This window comes from Micromys minutus, assembly GCF_963924665.1.
Source record: "Micromys minutus genome assembly, chromosome: 18".
Lineage (NCBI taxonomy): Eukaryota > Metazoa > Chordata > Mammalia > Rodentia > Muridae > Micromys > Micromys minutus.
In genome coordinates, this window is record NC_137953.1 from 36740992 (window position 1) to 36758137 (window position 17146).

The following is a 17146-nucleotide window of genomic DNA, read 5'->3' on the forward strand; positions in this document are numbered from 1 at the left end:
GTCTCTCCTTTGAAAGGTTTTGCAGTTATTAAAATGATTTCTCAAGAGTATATGAAATTCATAAAAGTGTGACAAGTTTAGCAACCTAAGGAGATTAACCATGGACAAATGCATCACTAGTATGTCCTTATAAAGATGCTTCTGAGGAGTATAAATTTTCTAGACATTAACAATATAATACTGAAGAAAACTTTAGCTCGGTCTGTGTGGAGCCTCTCGGCTTTGGAATTGTGAACTATAAAACAACCAGAGATTGGCCAGATATTCTTTTTCTTCTGCTTTTGACACAGATACACACAAAACAGTCACATGAGCATTCATTGAATTGCTCAAAGACTCTCCTTTTAAATCACTAAGGCTCATGTACATGTGTGTGTGTGTGTGTGTGTGTGTGTGTGTGTGTGTGTGTGTGTTTGTGTTTTCAAAACTATTTTAATTCATAGTGATATATCAACTAGATTTTTAGTCCAAGTTTAATTTAAACCAATACATGAACAATCACATTGTGTAATTTTGTCCTTCATCAAAATCTCCCATTTAATGAGTGCAGCATTCTTCTCTTCTTTCCCTTCCTCCTCTGCTTTCTTTTCTTCCCTCTCCCCAAGTCACCTTTCTTCATTTTCTGTGTTACTCTCACTTAACATTCAGGTAAATATTCTCAATTAAACACCCTCAATAGAACTTAAAAGATGTGCAAGAGTAAGCACTTCATTGCTGAATGCCTAATAAACATATCGAGGACCTAATATGTGTGAGTATAGTTCTACTTTTAAGAATATGAAGCAGATATATCAATAACAAAATGATTGTGGTCTTAAATGGGAAAGACAATATAACTGAAATAATTTCATCTGTTTTATAATATGCAACATATAATAGAAGGTAAAAATCCAATGTAAAGAATGTCAATATAAGATGTACCAAATATCCATAATTGTGATTCTGTGCAGAAGCACAATTAAAGATAAATGTTTATCAAATTGCACATCATATATTATGCATTTCTATTTATTTGTTCCCTTTTATTTATTCCTTTATTTTTTATTTTGAGATGTTTTCAACTTATGTAACTCAGATTGTCCTCAAGTTTCCAACTCCTCTTCCTCAGTCTCCACGTCCACTGTCATACCAGATAAAGTGACAGAATATGATTTCACAAACATGATATAGGTAACATGAAACTGGATGACAGACTGGATGTTTTGACTGTGAGATATTTTTCATTCTCTCTCATTGGACTGTTTCACATCAGTCTTAAAATTTATAAGACCTGCGGTGAAAATGACAAGATGGGAATCTCAGATAACTTAAAACCATACCACAATATTTTACTGGGAATCTTTTCATTAGACAAATAGATAATAGACTGAAGCAAAAGTTGAAGGAAAGGAATAATTTTCACACAACTCAAAAGGCAAATCATATTGAAGTAAGTAATTTACAAGATTATGTAAGTTTCATTCTACAGAAAGAATCAGTGTTAATCAATGAATATGGGTATAGACAATGTGTCTCAAGAGAAAAAAAAGCATTCAGAGGATAAGAAATTCAGATTTTTGCTTTGTCCAGGGCAGGTTAAAATTTTAAGTATCCAAGTGCAAGTTAACTTTTCTCCTTTTTTTATATAATAAGAGACTAGCTCACCCTAATGGGAATATATATATATATATATATATATATATATATAATATATATATATATATATTATATATATATATATTATATATATATATATATATGAAAGTGTAAGAGATCAATGAATATGAAAAGTTTTGTTTTAAAAATTGGACATGACCAGGAATTGATAAAAATACCTCCCATGGGACGTCAAGTAAGAGTGGGTAATGTAAACAGATTGGTGCAAATATCTGCACACACATTGGTGAATGGAAAAGGGTGCAGCTGACAGACAGGGACCGTTCATACCAGATATAGTTCAACAGAGATTGAACCTGTAACTATCACAGTGCCGAGATGAGATGGTTGATTTGTATTTAATTAGATGACATTAAGCTATCAGTATATTCAAAAATTAAGTTTTGTTAAAGAAGGAAGATATGTGGAAGAATGATGAGTCCTGGTAAGAGACTTGAATAACAAAGGTTATCATCCTTAAGACTGTGCATGATAGAAATCTCTAGAGCATAGATGCAGAAATAAACAAATGAAGATGTCACAGCACTCTGTCTACCCATATCTAACACAAGATAGACTGAAAATGGTCTGGATCACAGGTTGTCTAGCTTCTCCATGAAGGTTAAACATAAGTTTATGAGATACTGAGAGTCATGCAATCTCTGCTGTATCTTTGTAAAATAAAAATATAAAAAATAGCTACAGGCATATCCACAGATCGTAGGCATAGTTACATTACTGTAGAATTTTATTGGCAGAAAAATAGTGGATTAAAGACTAGATATTAATTCAGAAGTAGAGAATTTTCTATACTAACTTAATGTGTAAGACTTCAAGTTAAATTTCAAGTAATGACCACACACACATACACACACACACACACACACACACACATACACACACACATATACACACACACATACACACAAGCACGCATACATGCTCATACATAAAAATATGTATACATACATGCACACAAATCTTCTCACACATTCACATGCACATACTAATGTCTATTAAAGACACAAACTTCCACAATTCTCACACAAAGATACATGCATACAGACACTCCCATACACACACACACACACACACACACACACACACACATGCACGCACGCACACACACACGCACATATGAGCTCACAGTAGGTATGATACCATGCTCCAGTAAAAGACAATATATCCAAGAATAACTGTACATCATTAATTGGTTCTCAAATTAGAAGGAGGACACTAAGTTGGGAATATCTGGGAAGAGTTCAAGAAGGCTGAATATGTTCATTTTTTAAGTAGGTAGTTTTCTGTGAGTACTGATTAATAACAGTACATTTCAGAGAGCTTGAAAATTAGAGAATATAGATAGACAGAAAGATCTTTAGGGTTTTTCTCATTTCTACAGACATAAAAACACACTCTCTGAATCACTGGGGATTGTTTTGCTTCTGGATATTTTTGCCTTAACAACAGGACTTTCAGATAGGAAATTAACTGAAACTTTTGTCCCCATAAAATCAGGTCAGTCAATACCATAAGTTGATATGCAGGGATATGATGATTCAGGTTATGAATATCCATGTGTTTTAGCAAGTGGAGGGGTTCAGAGTCATCAAATAACATGAACTTCAAAGCTTTGTTTTTCTTTCTCTCTTTAGAATTCTGTTTCAAACATCTGCCTGTCTAAATGATAAACCCCACTTAATGTTCAAAATTTAGTTAAAATCAATTAAATCTTGCCCGTCTCTTAATTCATTGCAAAGTGATAACATCTCTTGTGTCTTTATATATCCAGAGTTTGTAATTTTGTGTATTGTGTATGACTGGTGTTTAAAGCTTATAATGTTTGAAAAATTAAATATAAGAATAGAACATGGGTTGGGAGCTTGTCAATGGTTAAAGTGTTTAAGAACTTGATGCACAACATTAGGGATCTTACTTCAGATCCATAGAACATGTATAAACAGGACTTGTCATGGAGTAAATACTAGTAATCCCAGTGCCTTGGTAGAAAAAAATGTGTGAGTACACAATAAGTCTCACAAGCTCATAGAGACCCTGAATGACATATTGTAAAAGGTGAGGATTGACACCCAGTATTGTCCTCTCATCTGCACATGTATGCTGGGGCACAAATAAGCCACTTTCCCAACACACAGGAACTTATACACAAAGAGGAATTTACACACACACACACACACACACACACACACACACACATACGCCAGAAAACCTAAATATAAGAATTCTTTAAAAAATTAGACAATCTTTTCCTTGTTTCCTCTATTGGTACTCATTTATCTTTGTTCTCTGTGAATTACTTTGTCATTTTTTCCATATACATTATGCAATCTGTCACATGACTTTAGCATTTGCATTTATGGGCTAGCTGCACACAGCGATTTGCTGGCATTCTGGTGCTCAGTGCATCCTGGGAGAGAATAATCAAGTCGACTTTATAATCAGACACATTCCAGAGCCAAACAAAAATAATCAATAGAGCAGACGTAAAGCAAGAGTAGGAAAGGGAAGCTCCCAACAAAGTGGACAACATCAATGGTGATTTACTACATTCTGTAATTTAATCAAATATGTTGGACAGTCCTTGACATTACATGTTTTAGTATGTCTTTGCCATGACAATTTATGCTGTTTAATAACTATACAGGACTATAATTTTTAAAACAAATCTTCCATTAATCCCTTTGAATGCAACTTCAGACCAATCTCACTTATGAACATTGATGCAAAAATACTCAACAAAATCCTCGCAAACCGAATCCAAGAACACATCAAAACGATCATTCATCATGACCAAGTAGGCTTCATCCCTGGGATGCAGGGATGGTTTAACATAAGGAAATCCATCAACGTAATCCAACATATAAACAAACTCAAAGACCAAAATCACATGGTCATCTCACTAGACGCTGAGAAAGCATTCGACAAAATCCAACACCCCTTCATGTTAAAAGTCCTGGAAAGAACAGGTATCCAAGGCCCATACTTAAACATAATAAAAGCAATATACAGCAAACCAACAGCCAACATCAAACTTAATGGCCAGAAACTTGAAGCAATCCCACTAAAATCAGGGACTCGACAAGGCTGCCCACTCTCCCCCTACCTATTCAACATAGTACTGGAAGTCCTGGCTGGAGCAATTAGACAGCAAAAGGAGATCAAGGGGATACAAATCAAAAAGGAAGAGATAAAAACATCACTCTTTGCCGATGACATGATAGTGTACTTGAGTGACCCCAAAAATTCCACCAGAGAACTCCTACAGCTGATAAACAAGTTCAGAAAAGTGGCTGGATACAAAATTAACTCAAACAAATCAGTAGCCTTCCTGTACTCAAAGGACAAACATGTGGAGAAAGAAATTAGGGAAAACGTACCCTTCACAATCGTTACAAAAACTATGAAATACCTTGGTGTGACTCTAACTAAGGAAGTGAAGGACCTGTATGACAAGAACTTCAAACCTCTAAAGAAAGAAATTGAGGAGGATCTCAGAATATGGAAAGATCTCCCATGCTCATGGATTGAAAAAATCAACATCTTAAAAATGGCCATCCTACCAAAAGCAATCTACAGATTCAATGCAATCCCCATCAAAATTCCAACACAGTTTTTCATGGAATTGGAAAGATCAATGTGCAATTTCATATGGAATAACAAAAGACCTAGAATAGCGAAATCTATCCTCAACAACAAAAAAACATCTGCAGGAATCACTATCCCTGACCTCAAGCTATATTACAAGGCAATTGTGCTGAAAACTGCATGGTACTGGTACAGAAATAGGTATGTGGATCAATGGAATAAAATAGAAGATCCAGAAATGAGCCCTCATGTATATGGTCACTTGATTTTTGACAAAGGAGCAGTAAACATTCAATGGAAAAAGGACAGCCTATTCAACAAATGGTGCTGGTCCAACTGGCACTCAGCATGCAAAAGAATGAAAATAGACCCGTTCTTATCTCCTTGTACAAAGCTCAAGTGTAGGTGGATCAAAGATCTCCACATTAAACCAGATACACTGAAACTATTAAATAAGAAAGTAGGGAAAACCTTAGAACACATAGGTACAGGAGAAAATTTCCTGAACAAAACACCAATGTCTCAAGCTCTAAGGTCAAAGATTAACAAATGGGACTTAATGAGATTGCAAAGTTTCTGTAAGGCTAAGGACATCGTCAAGAAAACAAAACGGCAACCAACAGAATGGGAAAAGATCTTTACCAACACCACATCAGATAGAGGCCTAATATCCAAGGTGTACAAGGAACTCAAAAAGCTAGACACCAGAGAATCAAATAACCCTATTAAAAAATGGGGTACAGAGTTAAACAAAACCTTTTCAGTTGAGGAACACCTAATGGCCGAGAAACATCTGAGGAAGTGCTCGACATCCTTAGCCATCAGGGAAATGCAAATCAAAACAACCCTGAGATTCCACCTCACACCAGTCAGATTGGCCAAGATCCAAAACTCAGATGACAGCAGATGCTGGCGAGGCTGTGGAGAAAGAGGAACACTTCTCCACTGTTGGTGGGGTTGCAAGCTAATACAACCACTCTGGAAATCTGTCGGGCGATACCTCAGAAAATTGGATATAGTACTACCTGAAGACCCAGCTATTCCACTTCTGGGCATATACCCCAGAGACACTTTAATACACAACAAAGATATATGCACCACAATGTTCATAGCGGCTCTATTTATAATAGCCAGAAGCTGGAAGGAACCTAGATGTACTTCAGAAGATGAATGGATACAAAAATTGTGGTACATATACACAATGGAATACTACTCAGCCACCAGAAACAATGACTTAACCAAATTCTTAAGAAAATGGCTGCAACTAGAGAATATCATCCTGAGTGAGATAACCCAGTCACAAAAGAACAGACATAATATGCAGTCACTGATAGTGGGATGCTAACCCCAGAGGCTTGCACTTCCCCAGAAACAATTCACAGACTGTATGAAGTCCAAGAAATAAAGAAAACAAAAAAAAAATGTACATATATTTACAAACAAGAAGACTTTGACTATTTCCATGTTTCGTTTTGGTTTGCATGTACTTTACGCTTATTGTAACTATTGGGTTTTCAATGCGTACTCGGGCCCTTGGAAAAAATCAAGTACTGACTAAAAAAAATATACTCACATGGTTTTATGTGAAAAATTATTTTAATGTCAGAAAAAACAGTACTGACAAAAAAGTATAATTTTAAGCCAAAAATGTTTAAAATCTGTACATTTATCTTTGTTTTGTAAAATAAAGTCGTTTAAAAAAAATAAACAAAGCAAACAAACAAACAAAAAAAGATCTTAAAAAAATTAAAAAAAAAAAAGAAAAAGAAAGCTAATGTTATAGAATGCTAATAATATAATTTTTTTAAACTTCTTTTTGGCTGTTTGTAAATTTCACATCATGCACCCAAATCCCAATCACCTTTCCCAACCCTTGTACCCCTCCTCCTCCTTGAAACCTCCTAACCAACAAAGAAAAAGAGCTTGCTGTGGACTCCACTATATTTCACAGTATGTCTCACAAGAATATCTTTTATCTACATTTCTTTGCTTTCAAATGTTCACTGATATGACTTGTTGGTCTGGTATGATGCCTGTGTTCTTCACTGCTCCATCAATACTGAAAGCTCACTGGGACTCCTCTCAGATATCCATTTGTTGCCCTGTGTCATAGAGATTCTGTAATATTGCATCTATTGGGCCTGCCCTTTCATGCACTCCAACAGTTATTGATGGGTTAGATGTGAAATGAGCCGATTCAAAGCCTGGTTAGATATGGGCCTAAGAGGTATCTGAGCTAGTCAGACCTTCTCTCTGATTCTCACAATCTTGGGGCAGGCTCTGCAACCAAGAACAGCTCAACCCTATGTCTCAGATGAAGTGCAGGGCCCACTCTCCTGAGTTTTGCAATAGGTGAGAAACAAGGCCAGTTCGCCCATTCTCATGAGCCTTGGACTAGCTCTCCTGCCTGCCATGGTGGTGAGGGATGAGGGAGGGAAGGAGAGCATCTCTCACTACACCTCACTGCAGACAAGGGGCAAGACCAGCTCTTCTGTGCTCACTGCCTTAGGCCAGGCCACCTGTAACCCCAACAATAGGTGAGGTGCAGGGCACAGTAGTAGTGCTACAGAAAGTAAGAGGTACCGAGTGCCACAGTAGGTGAGAGGCAGAGCCAGCTCTCCCACTTTTATGATGTCAGGGCCAGCTCCTCTGATTGCCATAGGGGGCAAGAGGCTAGAGAGGAGGACCACGCCACCCCCCAACCATGACACTACATAGCAAACAAGTAGCAGTACCAGCTCTCTCAATCCTTTAAGCCAGCTTGCCCAAGAGCATGCTACTTTGGTTAGCTCTATCTTGCTGCCCAGGTAGGTTGCAAGGCCCACTCTTCCTGATGCTGAAGTTAGGTAAGAGGCAGGGCTAGCTCTTCTGCTACCATGACCCTAGGGCGCGGTCTTCTACCTGCCACAGGTTCTGAGGGATGAGGGGAGAGGACGGTATCTCCTACATCCATGCCACCTTACAGAAGACAAATGACAGGGACAGCTCTCCGCTCTCCTATCCTTAGGGCAAGCTGATCCAGAACTCCTTCGATGTACAGGGCCACTAGGAACAAAGCCAGCTTTCCTGCCCTCATACCCCCATGCACAGCTTTCCTGAAATGCCTAGGTGAAAAGTGGGGCCAGTTCAGCACAGCCCTCAGACATCAAAATATCCCTGGGTAGCGTCCCAGAGAGGGATGTCCACTGGACTTTGGTAGTAACAGACTCCTATTATTGCAGAGCTATGGACCAAGATATGGCCTCTAGTGGCAATACAGGCCAGAACACGACTATGGTCTCAGATTGTGATCACTCTCTCCTCACATCAGGCTGTTCCTCACCACCCTCAAGTCTCCATGTGTGCCTCTCTTCATTGTGGCTACATCCTTCTGTTTCTCTTTCTCTTCCATTTCTCCATCACTTACTTGCTCCTTTAGAGGCTCCTGGGGTCTCTAAATATCTGCAGTTATGTCAGCAGTGATCTCAGGAGTGCTATGCCCTCTCATGCTTTATGGCACTAACAGGAGTCATAAAAGACCCTGCCTCCTGCCAGGCCTGTGTGCTGGCAGAATAGTGATTTTCTCAGAATAGTTTTTTTGTCTAACCCCCCCCCCCGCCCTGGCTCTGGACAGGAAGTCTTTTCAGGCTTGCCTTTTTCAAGGAGTGTTAGGTTATTATCATTCAATGTTCATATGACAGAATACTGATCATAGACATAACCTCTCTCTTCTCTGACACCTATTAATGCAGGGGTGACACAGTAGTTACACCTCTAGGGGCAACTATGTTGTCTTTGTTTTTATGTTTCAGAAATCTGTGATGAGTGTTTGGTCTGGCAAGATGTCTCAGGAGACAAAAGTACTTGTGACCAAACTTAATAATTCAAGTTTTATACCCAGAACCCATATGATAGAAGGAGAGAATTGACTCTCACAAGTTGTTCTCTGACCTCCATATACTTTCTGTGACCCAGAAGAGATCACACACATGCACAAACATACAAATAAATAAATGTAGTAATAGTTTAAAAGATTATAAGATGAAAAGGGTTAAATCATAATATTGTACCAACAGCTTGAAGAAGGTGGCACAGGAACTATCTCAGTGCATCTCTGTACTGAGTTAATTTTGCAATGTTACTTTGAAAATGGCCTCTGCCTTTAAGCAAACAGGCTTGAATAAAGTGTCTATCATTTGCTAATGTTATAGTAGCTGTTGCTTATTTTTCCAAAGCCTGATAAGTAAATAATGAAGTGTAAATTAACTTTCCTCTTCTTTTCTCCCCATCTTCATCTCCAATATTGCCCAGCACAACATTTTAGGATTCTCAGAGATAAAACATGACCTGGAAAGCTTAAATCAAGCCAAGTATTCTATTTAAAGTCATTATAGAAGTACCAAGAAATTAAAAACCAGGAAGAAGATTATGTAAAATGGAAAAAAAAGTTTAAACATAAAGAATTTAAACACTTAAAATATATGACACTACAAGTTATATGTCTCGACTTATTCATTTAGAAGTGGAAAACTCGAAGCTCACAGAAACAAAGAGAGTTCACAAAGAGCTGGATTGCCTAATGACCAGTGAAGTGTTCTGAAAACAAGAGAGGACGTGGCCTGAACCTATGGAGGGTGTCCTTGACAGCTAGATCAGAGATTTAATCTACATTGCCAAGTTCAAGTTTCACTTGGGTGACTCAAACTAATGCTCACCATCACAATTTTCTCAGCTGCACTGACTTTACTTCCACTCTACCTCATTCAGCCTTCCCCATGGTTGCACAGTTGACCTTACCATCACTCAAATAGTTCGACAATCTTTAATCCTACACTGCAGCCCATGACCATAGTCTCAAATCCTCTCTGAGATCTGGTTTCAATACTTCATGTGCTGCCTGAGGTCACTGGCATCACCAGGTCATTAATTCCCTCATCCTTTCTCCCCACTCAGTCTCCACATTGTTACCCAGTGTTTCCAATAGCCTAGATTCCCTGAAGCTCTGTGAAATTCTTTGCAGTTTTATTCAATAATCTTAAATTTTGTAACCAAGTTTTTGTATGTTTTGATAAACTAAAAATACAACGACTATATAGTCAATTGAATCATGTGTCTTCTCTGCTTCAAATATGTGGTGCTAAGATTTCCTAGTCAAAATCTCTAAATGAATTGATTAGTCCACTAATAAATACTGGCTTCACAACCTCTGCTGCCCTCTACATCTTTCCCATAAAAAATACTTAAAAGGAACATAGACTTCTTTCCCCTTTCAGATTCAGAGAAAGCCACTACTCAACACAGAGAAAAGAGAACAATCAGGCTATAACCTGGTGATTCTTCTTCTCCTAGTATGAAATATTTCCATCTATTTGGTTAATTCTTCACAATGTGTTCTGTATCATATCATAGAACATCTATAAACCTTGAAAGAATAATGTAAAATAAAAAATGCTAGACATAAATTATCACAAATCCGACTTCATTTACATAAAATCCCTAGACTAGGTAATTTTATATAGAAAACATGTGATTGCCAGAGGCTGGGAAAAATAGAAATGAATAGAACAAAGAGTGGATAATGTTTCTTTGAAGACGATACCATTTTCCTAGAATTCAAAAACTTATAACTACATAAAAATCCACTAAATGGTAAACCATAAAATGATGCTATAATACTCAACTATTTTGAAATAAAGTTTATATTTTTAAAATATAAAACTCTCTATAAGGTCTAGTAATTGTATTGTCAGTGTAGTTAAATCCAGGTCCATCCTCATTACTAATTTATATAGTTCAAGTAAGTTGATGAAAACTCCAAAACAATTTCATTTTTAAATAAATCAGTTGATAAGATAGATAATGTATATCTTAGTTGAGCTTTGGAGACTAATCATAATTACCTCCTATAGAATTTTTTAGAAAAAAAGTAAGATAATTATCTTAAATGCAACATAATTTCAAATGGTGAGATCTAAATAGAGATATCTAATTGTGTCCCTGGGCTATTACATTGTATAAAATATTACCTAACAAAATTGTTTATGAACACAAATAAGAAGGTAAAGTTTCTAGATATGAAATTATAATTAACTTGTGAGTTAAGCTTACATATCATTAGCATGTAATTATACATTTGTTTATTTGAGAAGCCCTAAGCATGATTCTGGATTTAGAAATGACTAATGATGCTACGAGAATGAACCATTGGAAAGAAAACAATGAAGTATTAATTGGTGTCTCTTTTTAAGTAAAATAAATAAACTACAATTTGCTTTTTTCAGCTTAGAAGATGAGGCTCATATGTCCAATAAAATGGACGTCAAAACTACATTGAACATAAGAATATGTGAGTGCATCAACATTCTTAGAAACAATGCTGTTTTCTATTATACTCATGTATAATAGGAAACTCATCTTTAAAAAGAGTAGCCAGGGAGCAGAGAGATCTCTGCTGAGCACACAGAAAATGCCCCTTCCCCCGACTGATTCAGAGGATCAGGAACCCTTCTTCGGAGTTGTGTGTTTCCAAGCTCTGGCCCATGTGTGCAGAACAGGTGCTCAGGCAATCTGCCACCAGGAAGAGCAGAGATCCAGGAACACAGGCCTAGTGAGACGGTGCTCCAAGTAGCAAAGTAGCGGGGGAACAGAGAGGTCTGTGCTGAGCACACAGAAAGTGCACCCCCTAACTCCCACCCCTGTGCATGGTTCAGGGAAGCAGAAACCCTGCTTTGTGCTGTCTGTTATCAGCCAGCAGCCTGTGCAGACAGAGTAGGTGCTTAGGCCATCTGTCAACAGGAACACACAGAGATCCAGAGACACAGGCCAGGTACAAGGGAGAGGCAAGAAACACTCACTGACAACAAGACCACGTATTAACACAGACAACAAGATGGCAAGAAGGAGGCGAAAGAACTTACCGCAGGAAAACCAAGACAACCTGGCAACACCAGAACCCAGCTCTATCATCAAAGCAAATAGCAGAATGCCAAACACTACAGAAAAAGAAGACTCAGACCCAAAATCAAACCTCAAGATGATGATAGAGATCCTTAAACAAGAATGGGAGGAAAAGCAAAAAGAAATAGAAGCTTTTAAAAAGGAAACAATAAAAACACTCAAAGAAATCAAAGAACTAGAGGAAAACAGAACCAAAGAGATGAAGGAATGGAAGAAGGAATTTAAAACAGAAATGGAAACAATAAAGAAAACACTAAAAGAGACAAGCCTGGAGGTAGAAAACCTAAAAAGGAAATCAGTAGTCACAGATGCAAGCATCTCCAACAGACTACAAGAGATGGAAGAGAGAATCTCGGGGTCAGGAGACAACATTGAAAACATAGACAAAACAGTCAGAGAAGATGCAAAAACCAAAAAGCTCCTAACCCAAAATGTCCAGGAGATCCAGGACACAATGAGAAGACCAAACCTAAGAATAATAAGAATAGAAGAGGGCAAAGAATATCAACTAAGAGGCACAGTAAATATCTTCAACAAAATTGTAGAAGAAAATTTCCCTGCCCTTAAGAATGAGATGACCATGAGCATAAAACAAGCCTACAGAACTCAAAATAAGTTGGACCAGAAAAGAAATTCCTCCAGACACATAATAGTCAAAACACCAACTTCCCAAAGCAAAGAAAGAATACTAAAAGCAGTAAGGGATAAAGGTCATGTAACATATAAAGGCAAACCAATCAGAATCACACCTGACTTCTCAACAGAGAATATGAATGCTAAAAGATCCTGGACAGACATCATGCATACCCTAAGAAGCACAAGTGTCGAAGGAGCGAGCTGTGGAGACAATGCCAGGCAGGCGTGGGCGCGAACACTGCGGGTGGCACTCGGTGTTGTTAGGTCCCCTTGCTATTGGACGGGACTGGGGAGAGCACAGCGGGGGCTCTAGGTGGGAGCGGCCAATGCAATGCGAAAGTGGCTGGTGCTGCTGTGCCCTTGCCTGCTTGGGGCCGCGCTGTACCTCTGGCACCTCTGGCTCCGTTCCCTGCCGGTCCCCCACAATACCGGGCCCAGTGCGGCAGATCAATCAGCCTTATTTCCTCAGTGGAAATTTAGTCACTACGATGTGGTAGTTGGTGTATTATCAGCTCGAAATAACCGCGAACTTCGAAATGTGATAAGGAACACCTGGCTGAAGAATCTGCTGCAGCATCCCATATGAAGTCAACGTGTACTTGTGAAGTTCATAATAGGTGCCCGTGGCTGCGATGTGCCTTTGGAAGACAGGGAGGATCCTTACTCCTGCCGACTGCTCAACATCACCAATCCAGTTTTGAATCAAGAAATTGAGGCCTTCAGCTTTCCTGAAGATGCCTCCTCATCTAGACTCTCTGAAGACCGAGTTGTCAGCGTGAGCTTCAGAGTTCTCTACCCAATCGTGATTACCAGTCTTGGCGTGTTCTACGATGCCAGTGATGTTGGTTTTCAAAGGAACATCACAGTCAAGTTGTATCAGACGGAGCAGGAGGAGGCCCTTTTCATTGCTCGGTTTAGTCCTCCAAGCTGTGGCACACAAGTGAACAAGCTGTGGTATAAGCCTGTGGAACAGTTCATCTTACCCGAGAGATTTGAAGGTACAATCGTGTGGGAAAGCCAAGATCTCCATGGCCTCGTGTCCAGAAACCTGCACAGCGTGACAGTGAACGATGGAGGGGGTGTTCTCAGAGTCCTCACGGCGGGGGAAGGGGCGCTGCCTCGTGACTTCATGGAAGGTGTGGAGGGAATTGCAGGTGGCTTCATCTACACTGTTCAGGATGGTGATGCACTATTACGAAGCCTTTATTCTCGGCCCCAGAGACTTGCAGATCATATACAGGACCTGCAAATGGAAGATGCCTTACTGCAGGAGGAAAGCAGTGCCTATGACGACATTGTCTTCGTGGATGTTGTGGATACTTACCGCAATGTTCCTGCAAAATTGCTGAACTTCTATAGATGGACTGTGGAATCCACTAGCTTCGGTTTGCTGCTCAAGACCGATGACGACTGTTACATAGACTTAGGGGCTGTATTTAACAGAATTGCTCAGAAGAATCTAGATGGGCCTAATTTTTGGTGGGGAAATTTCAGGTTGAATTGGGCAGTGGACAGAACTGGAAAATGGCAAGAGCTGGAATACTCCAGCCCAGCTTACCCTGCCTTTGCATGTGGGTCAGGGTATGTGATCTCCAAGGATATCGTTGACTGGCTGGCAGGCAACTCCGGAAGGTTAAAGACATATCAGGGTGAAGATGTCAGCATGGGCATTTGGATGGCAGCCATAGGACCTAAAAGACACCAGGACAGCCTGTGGCTGTGTGAGAAAACCTGTGAGACAGGAATGCTGTCTTCTCCTCAGTACTCACCAGAAGAGCTGAGCAAACTGTGGGAACTGAAGGAACTGTGTGGGGATCCTTGTCAGTGTGAAGCAAAAGTACGATGATCCCCAAAGACCAAGGGCTGAGCAGAGCCGTGGATGGTATTGAGCTGTAAGCAGCAGGGTGTCACTAGTGTTTGCACAGATCTTAATGAGTCAACTGATAAATGTAACATAAGTTTTTATTTATAAATGAACGATTATTTATACCAAATTATTTTTTAAAAATATTGCTAAGTTCTGATCACTTAGACTAATTAGTGACTCATTTTTGGTTAAATGGCCAAATTCAGAAGATAAATCCATTTGAATCTCAAGCAGGATTAAATCTGAAGCAGGATTACAAAATATCTGCATAACTTAATTAGGCCAGAAGGAAACTACAAAGATGCTGTGTGGCACAGGGGCCATATATACCAAAGTCTGGGTTGCTAGAAATACCAGTTTGTGGATCTCTGATACAGACAGCCTGGCCTTGAAAAGGAAATGTTGAAAACCGAAGTTTGGTATCTTACTGTAAAAATGTTTATTTACATACATATCATGTTTTCTTTTACTGTTTAATGTAAATCCTGAATGTCTCAACTTAGTACTGAGACATTTACTCCCACTAAACTTTGTGAGTATGAGTAAAAGTAAACACCTCAGGGTTCAGCGTCACAGGGAAGTGTAGGGAAGGCAGTCTGCTCTGCCTGATGTTTACCTGAGCCTGAATAGGAAGACAGCATAACGTAGGAAAGTGTGTTGCAGGTTTGGAGATGTGTTTCCTCTGCTTAAAGGACATTTTTCAGAATGACCAACCAAATCACTGTAGTAAACTGTTTAAAAGTTAAGTAGCTCACAGCAGATGTTAATTCTATTCAGATTTATACTGTTTATACTTCATATTGACATCTTCACATAGTGAATGCTGTGAAAACAAAGGGCAGAAAAATCAATAGTAATGAAAGCCTTTATTCTTCTATGAATATACAACCAAACGGTCTTTTCCCAACGCAACACCGTTTGTGAGGGCAAAGGTACACACGTCCCGGTCGTTAAAGTTGGACTACCATCGCACTAGTAGGCAGTCTCCGTTCTCCACAGAGTAAAACTGCAATGGCTGCAGGTCATTTTCTCTGCCCGGCATCTAAAATTAGAGAAGACAAATCTGATGGTGCTAGCAGCCACGCCACCCTTCAATGGCAGGAGAGTTTGTGAAGTCAAAGGCTGCCTCCATCTAGAGCCTACTGTGTACGGCTCACAGTTCTGTGGAGAACTAAGCTTAGCAACTTACCTTGGAACTTTCATAGGACAACAGAAGGTCCGACACAGGAACTTTGAGGAGACGTGACAGCAGTCCCTTTACCTTTTGAACTGTCATGGAGTCTATCAAAGAAAAGAAACTTAAATGATGACTACATGTCTAAACAGCTCAGGCGAGGCAGCCACTGAGTCATTCTTTTAACAAAGTGAGAAATGGAACCAATGCTTGACCCAAGTGGTCTTGGCAGTGAGGTGTCATACCATTTTAGTAGCATTTCTTCCTCAATCCAAATAACCAGAAATAATTATGCCACTGAAGAGGACAAAAGGTAGGCCTTTGTAATAACTTCCTAAGGAGTTGCTGAAGATCCCTGGAGTGGGGGCCTTGAGGGGCGCCTCTCAGCCTTATTTCCCCTCTAGAAGACTTAAGTGGTTGATGAGGTCCCTCCCAGCATGAGATTCCAGTCACCATCAGGGTGTGCACACGTGACCACTAAGTGTGGGAAAGTAACTGCAGAACAAATGTTCTGGTTGGTTAACATACTAGGAACTTCTTTCCAAAGACAGGTTGTGGTATATAGTGGGTATTTTGGTGAAGAGTATACAGCAATAGTGTAGTGTCCACAAATACTACAATGTAGTCAGTTATTTTTCTATAAAATTTTTATAAATGCTTTGTTTTCATGCAACTTGTGATAATAAATCTTCTCTATTTTAGAATAAAAAAAAAAAAGAAGCACAAGTGTCAGCCCTAGCTGTTATACCCAGCAAAGTTCAAGGAAAAAAATATATTTTAATTAAAATAGAACTGTATCACATCCCCCTTTCTTTACTACAGCCCCTCTCAGTTTCTCTCCTATCCCTTCAAATTAATAACCTCTTTTCCTATATTATTGTTACATATATACATGTGTGTATGTATATGTACCCACAAATACTTAATTACAACCTTAAAAATGTATTTGTATACTTTTATGCAAAAAATGCTTAAAAATTTGTACATTAATTTTTGTTTTTTAAAATGAAGTTTTTAAAAAAACTCTCAATCACCATAGATGGAGAGACTGAGATATTATAAGACAAAACTAAATTTACACAATATCTGACCATAAACCCAGCAGTACAACGAATTATAGATGGAAAACCCAATACAATGAAGGGAACTACATCCTAGTAAAAACAAGAAATTTCCTAAGCAAGAAAACCAAAAGAATAAAGACAGGCACAATTCTACCACCAAAAGCAAATATATCAGGAAACAGCAACCACTATGCCTTGATATCTGTTAACATGAATGGACACAATTTC

The 17146-nt window shown here is 38.8% G+C and overlaps 1 protein-coding gene across 1 annotated transcript; it reads left to right on the plus strand.

Annotated features, from left to right (window-relative positions):
* Window positions 1-13144: 13144 nt before the first annotated feature.
* Window positions 13145-14741, plus strand: LOC308432279 (UDP-GalNAc:beta-1,3-N-acetylgalactosaminyltransferase 2-like; the record flags this gene model as incomplete). Its single annotated transcript, XM_080932057.1, is given in 2 exon segments — window positions 13145-13396; window positions 13400-14741. Coding segments are annotated over 2 exon segments (1512 nt in total). The 3' UTR covers window positions 14660-14741.
* Between the last annotated feature and the right edge of the window lie 2405 nt (window positions 14742-17146).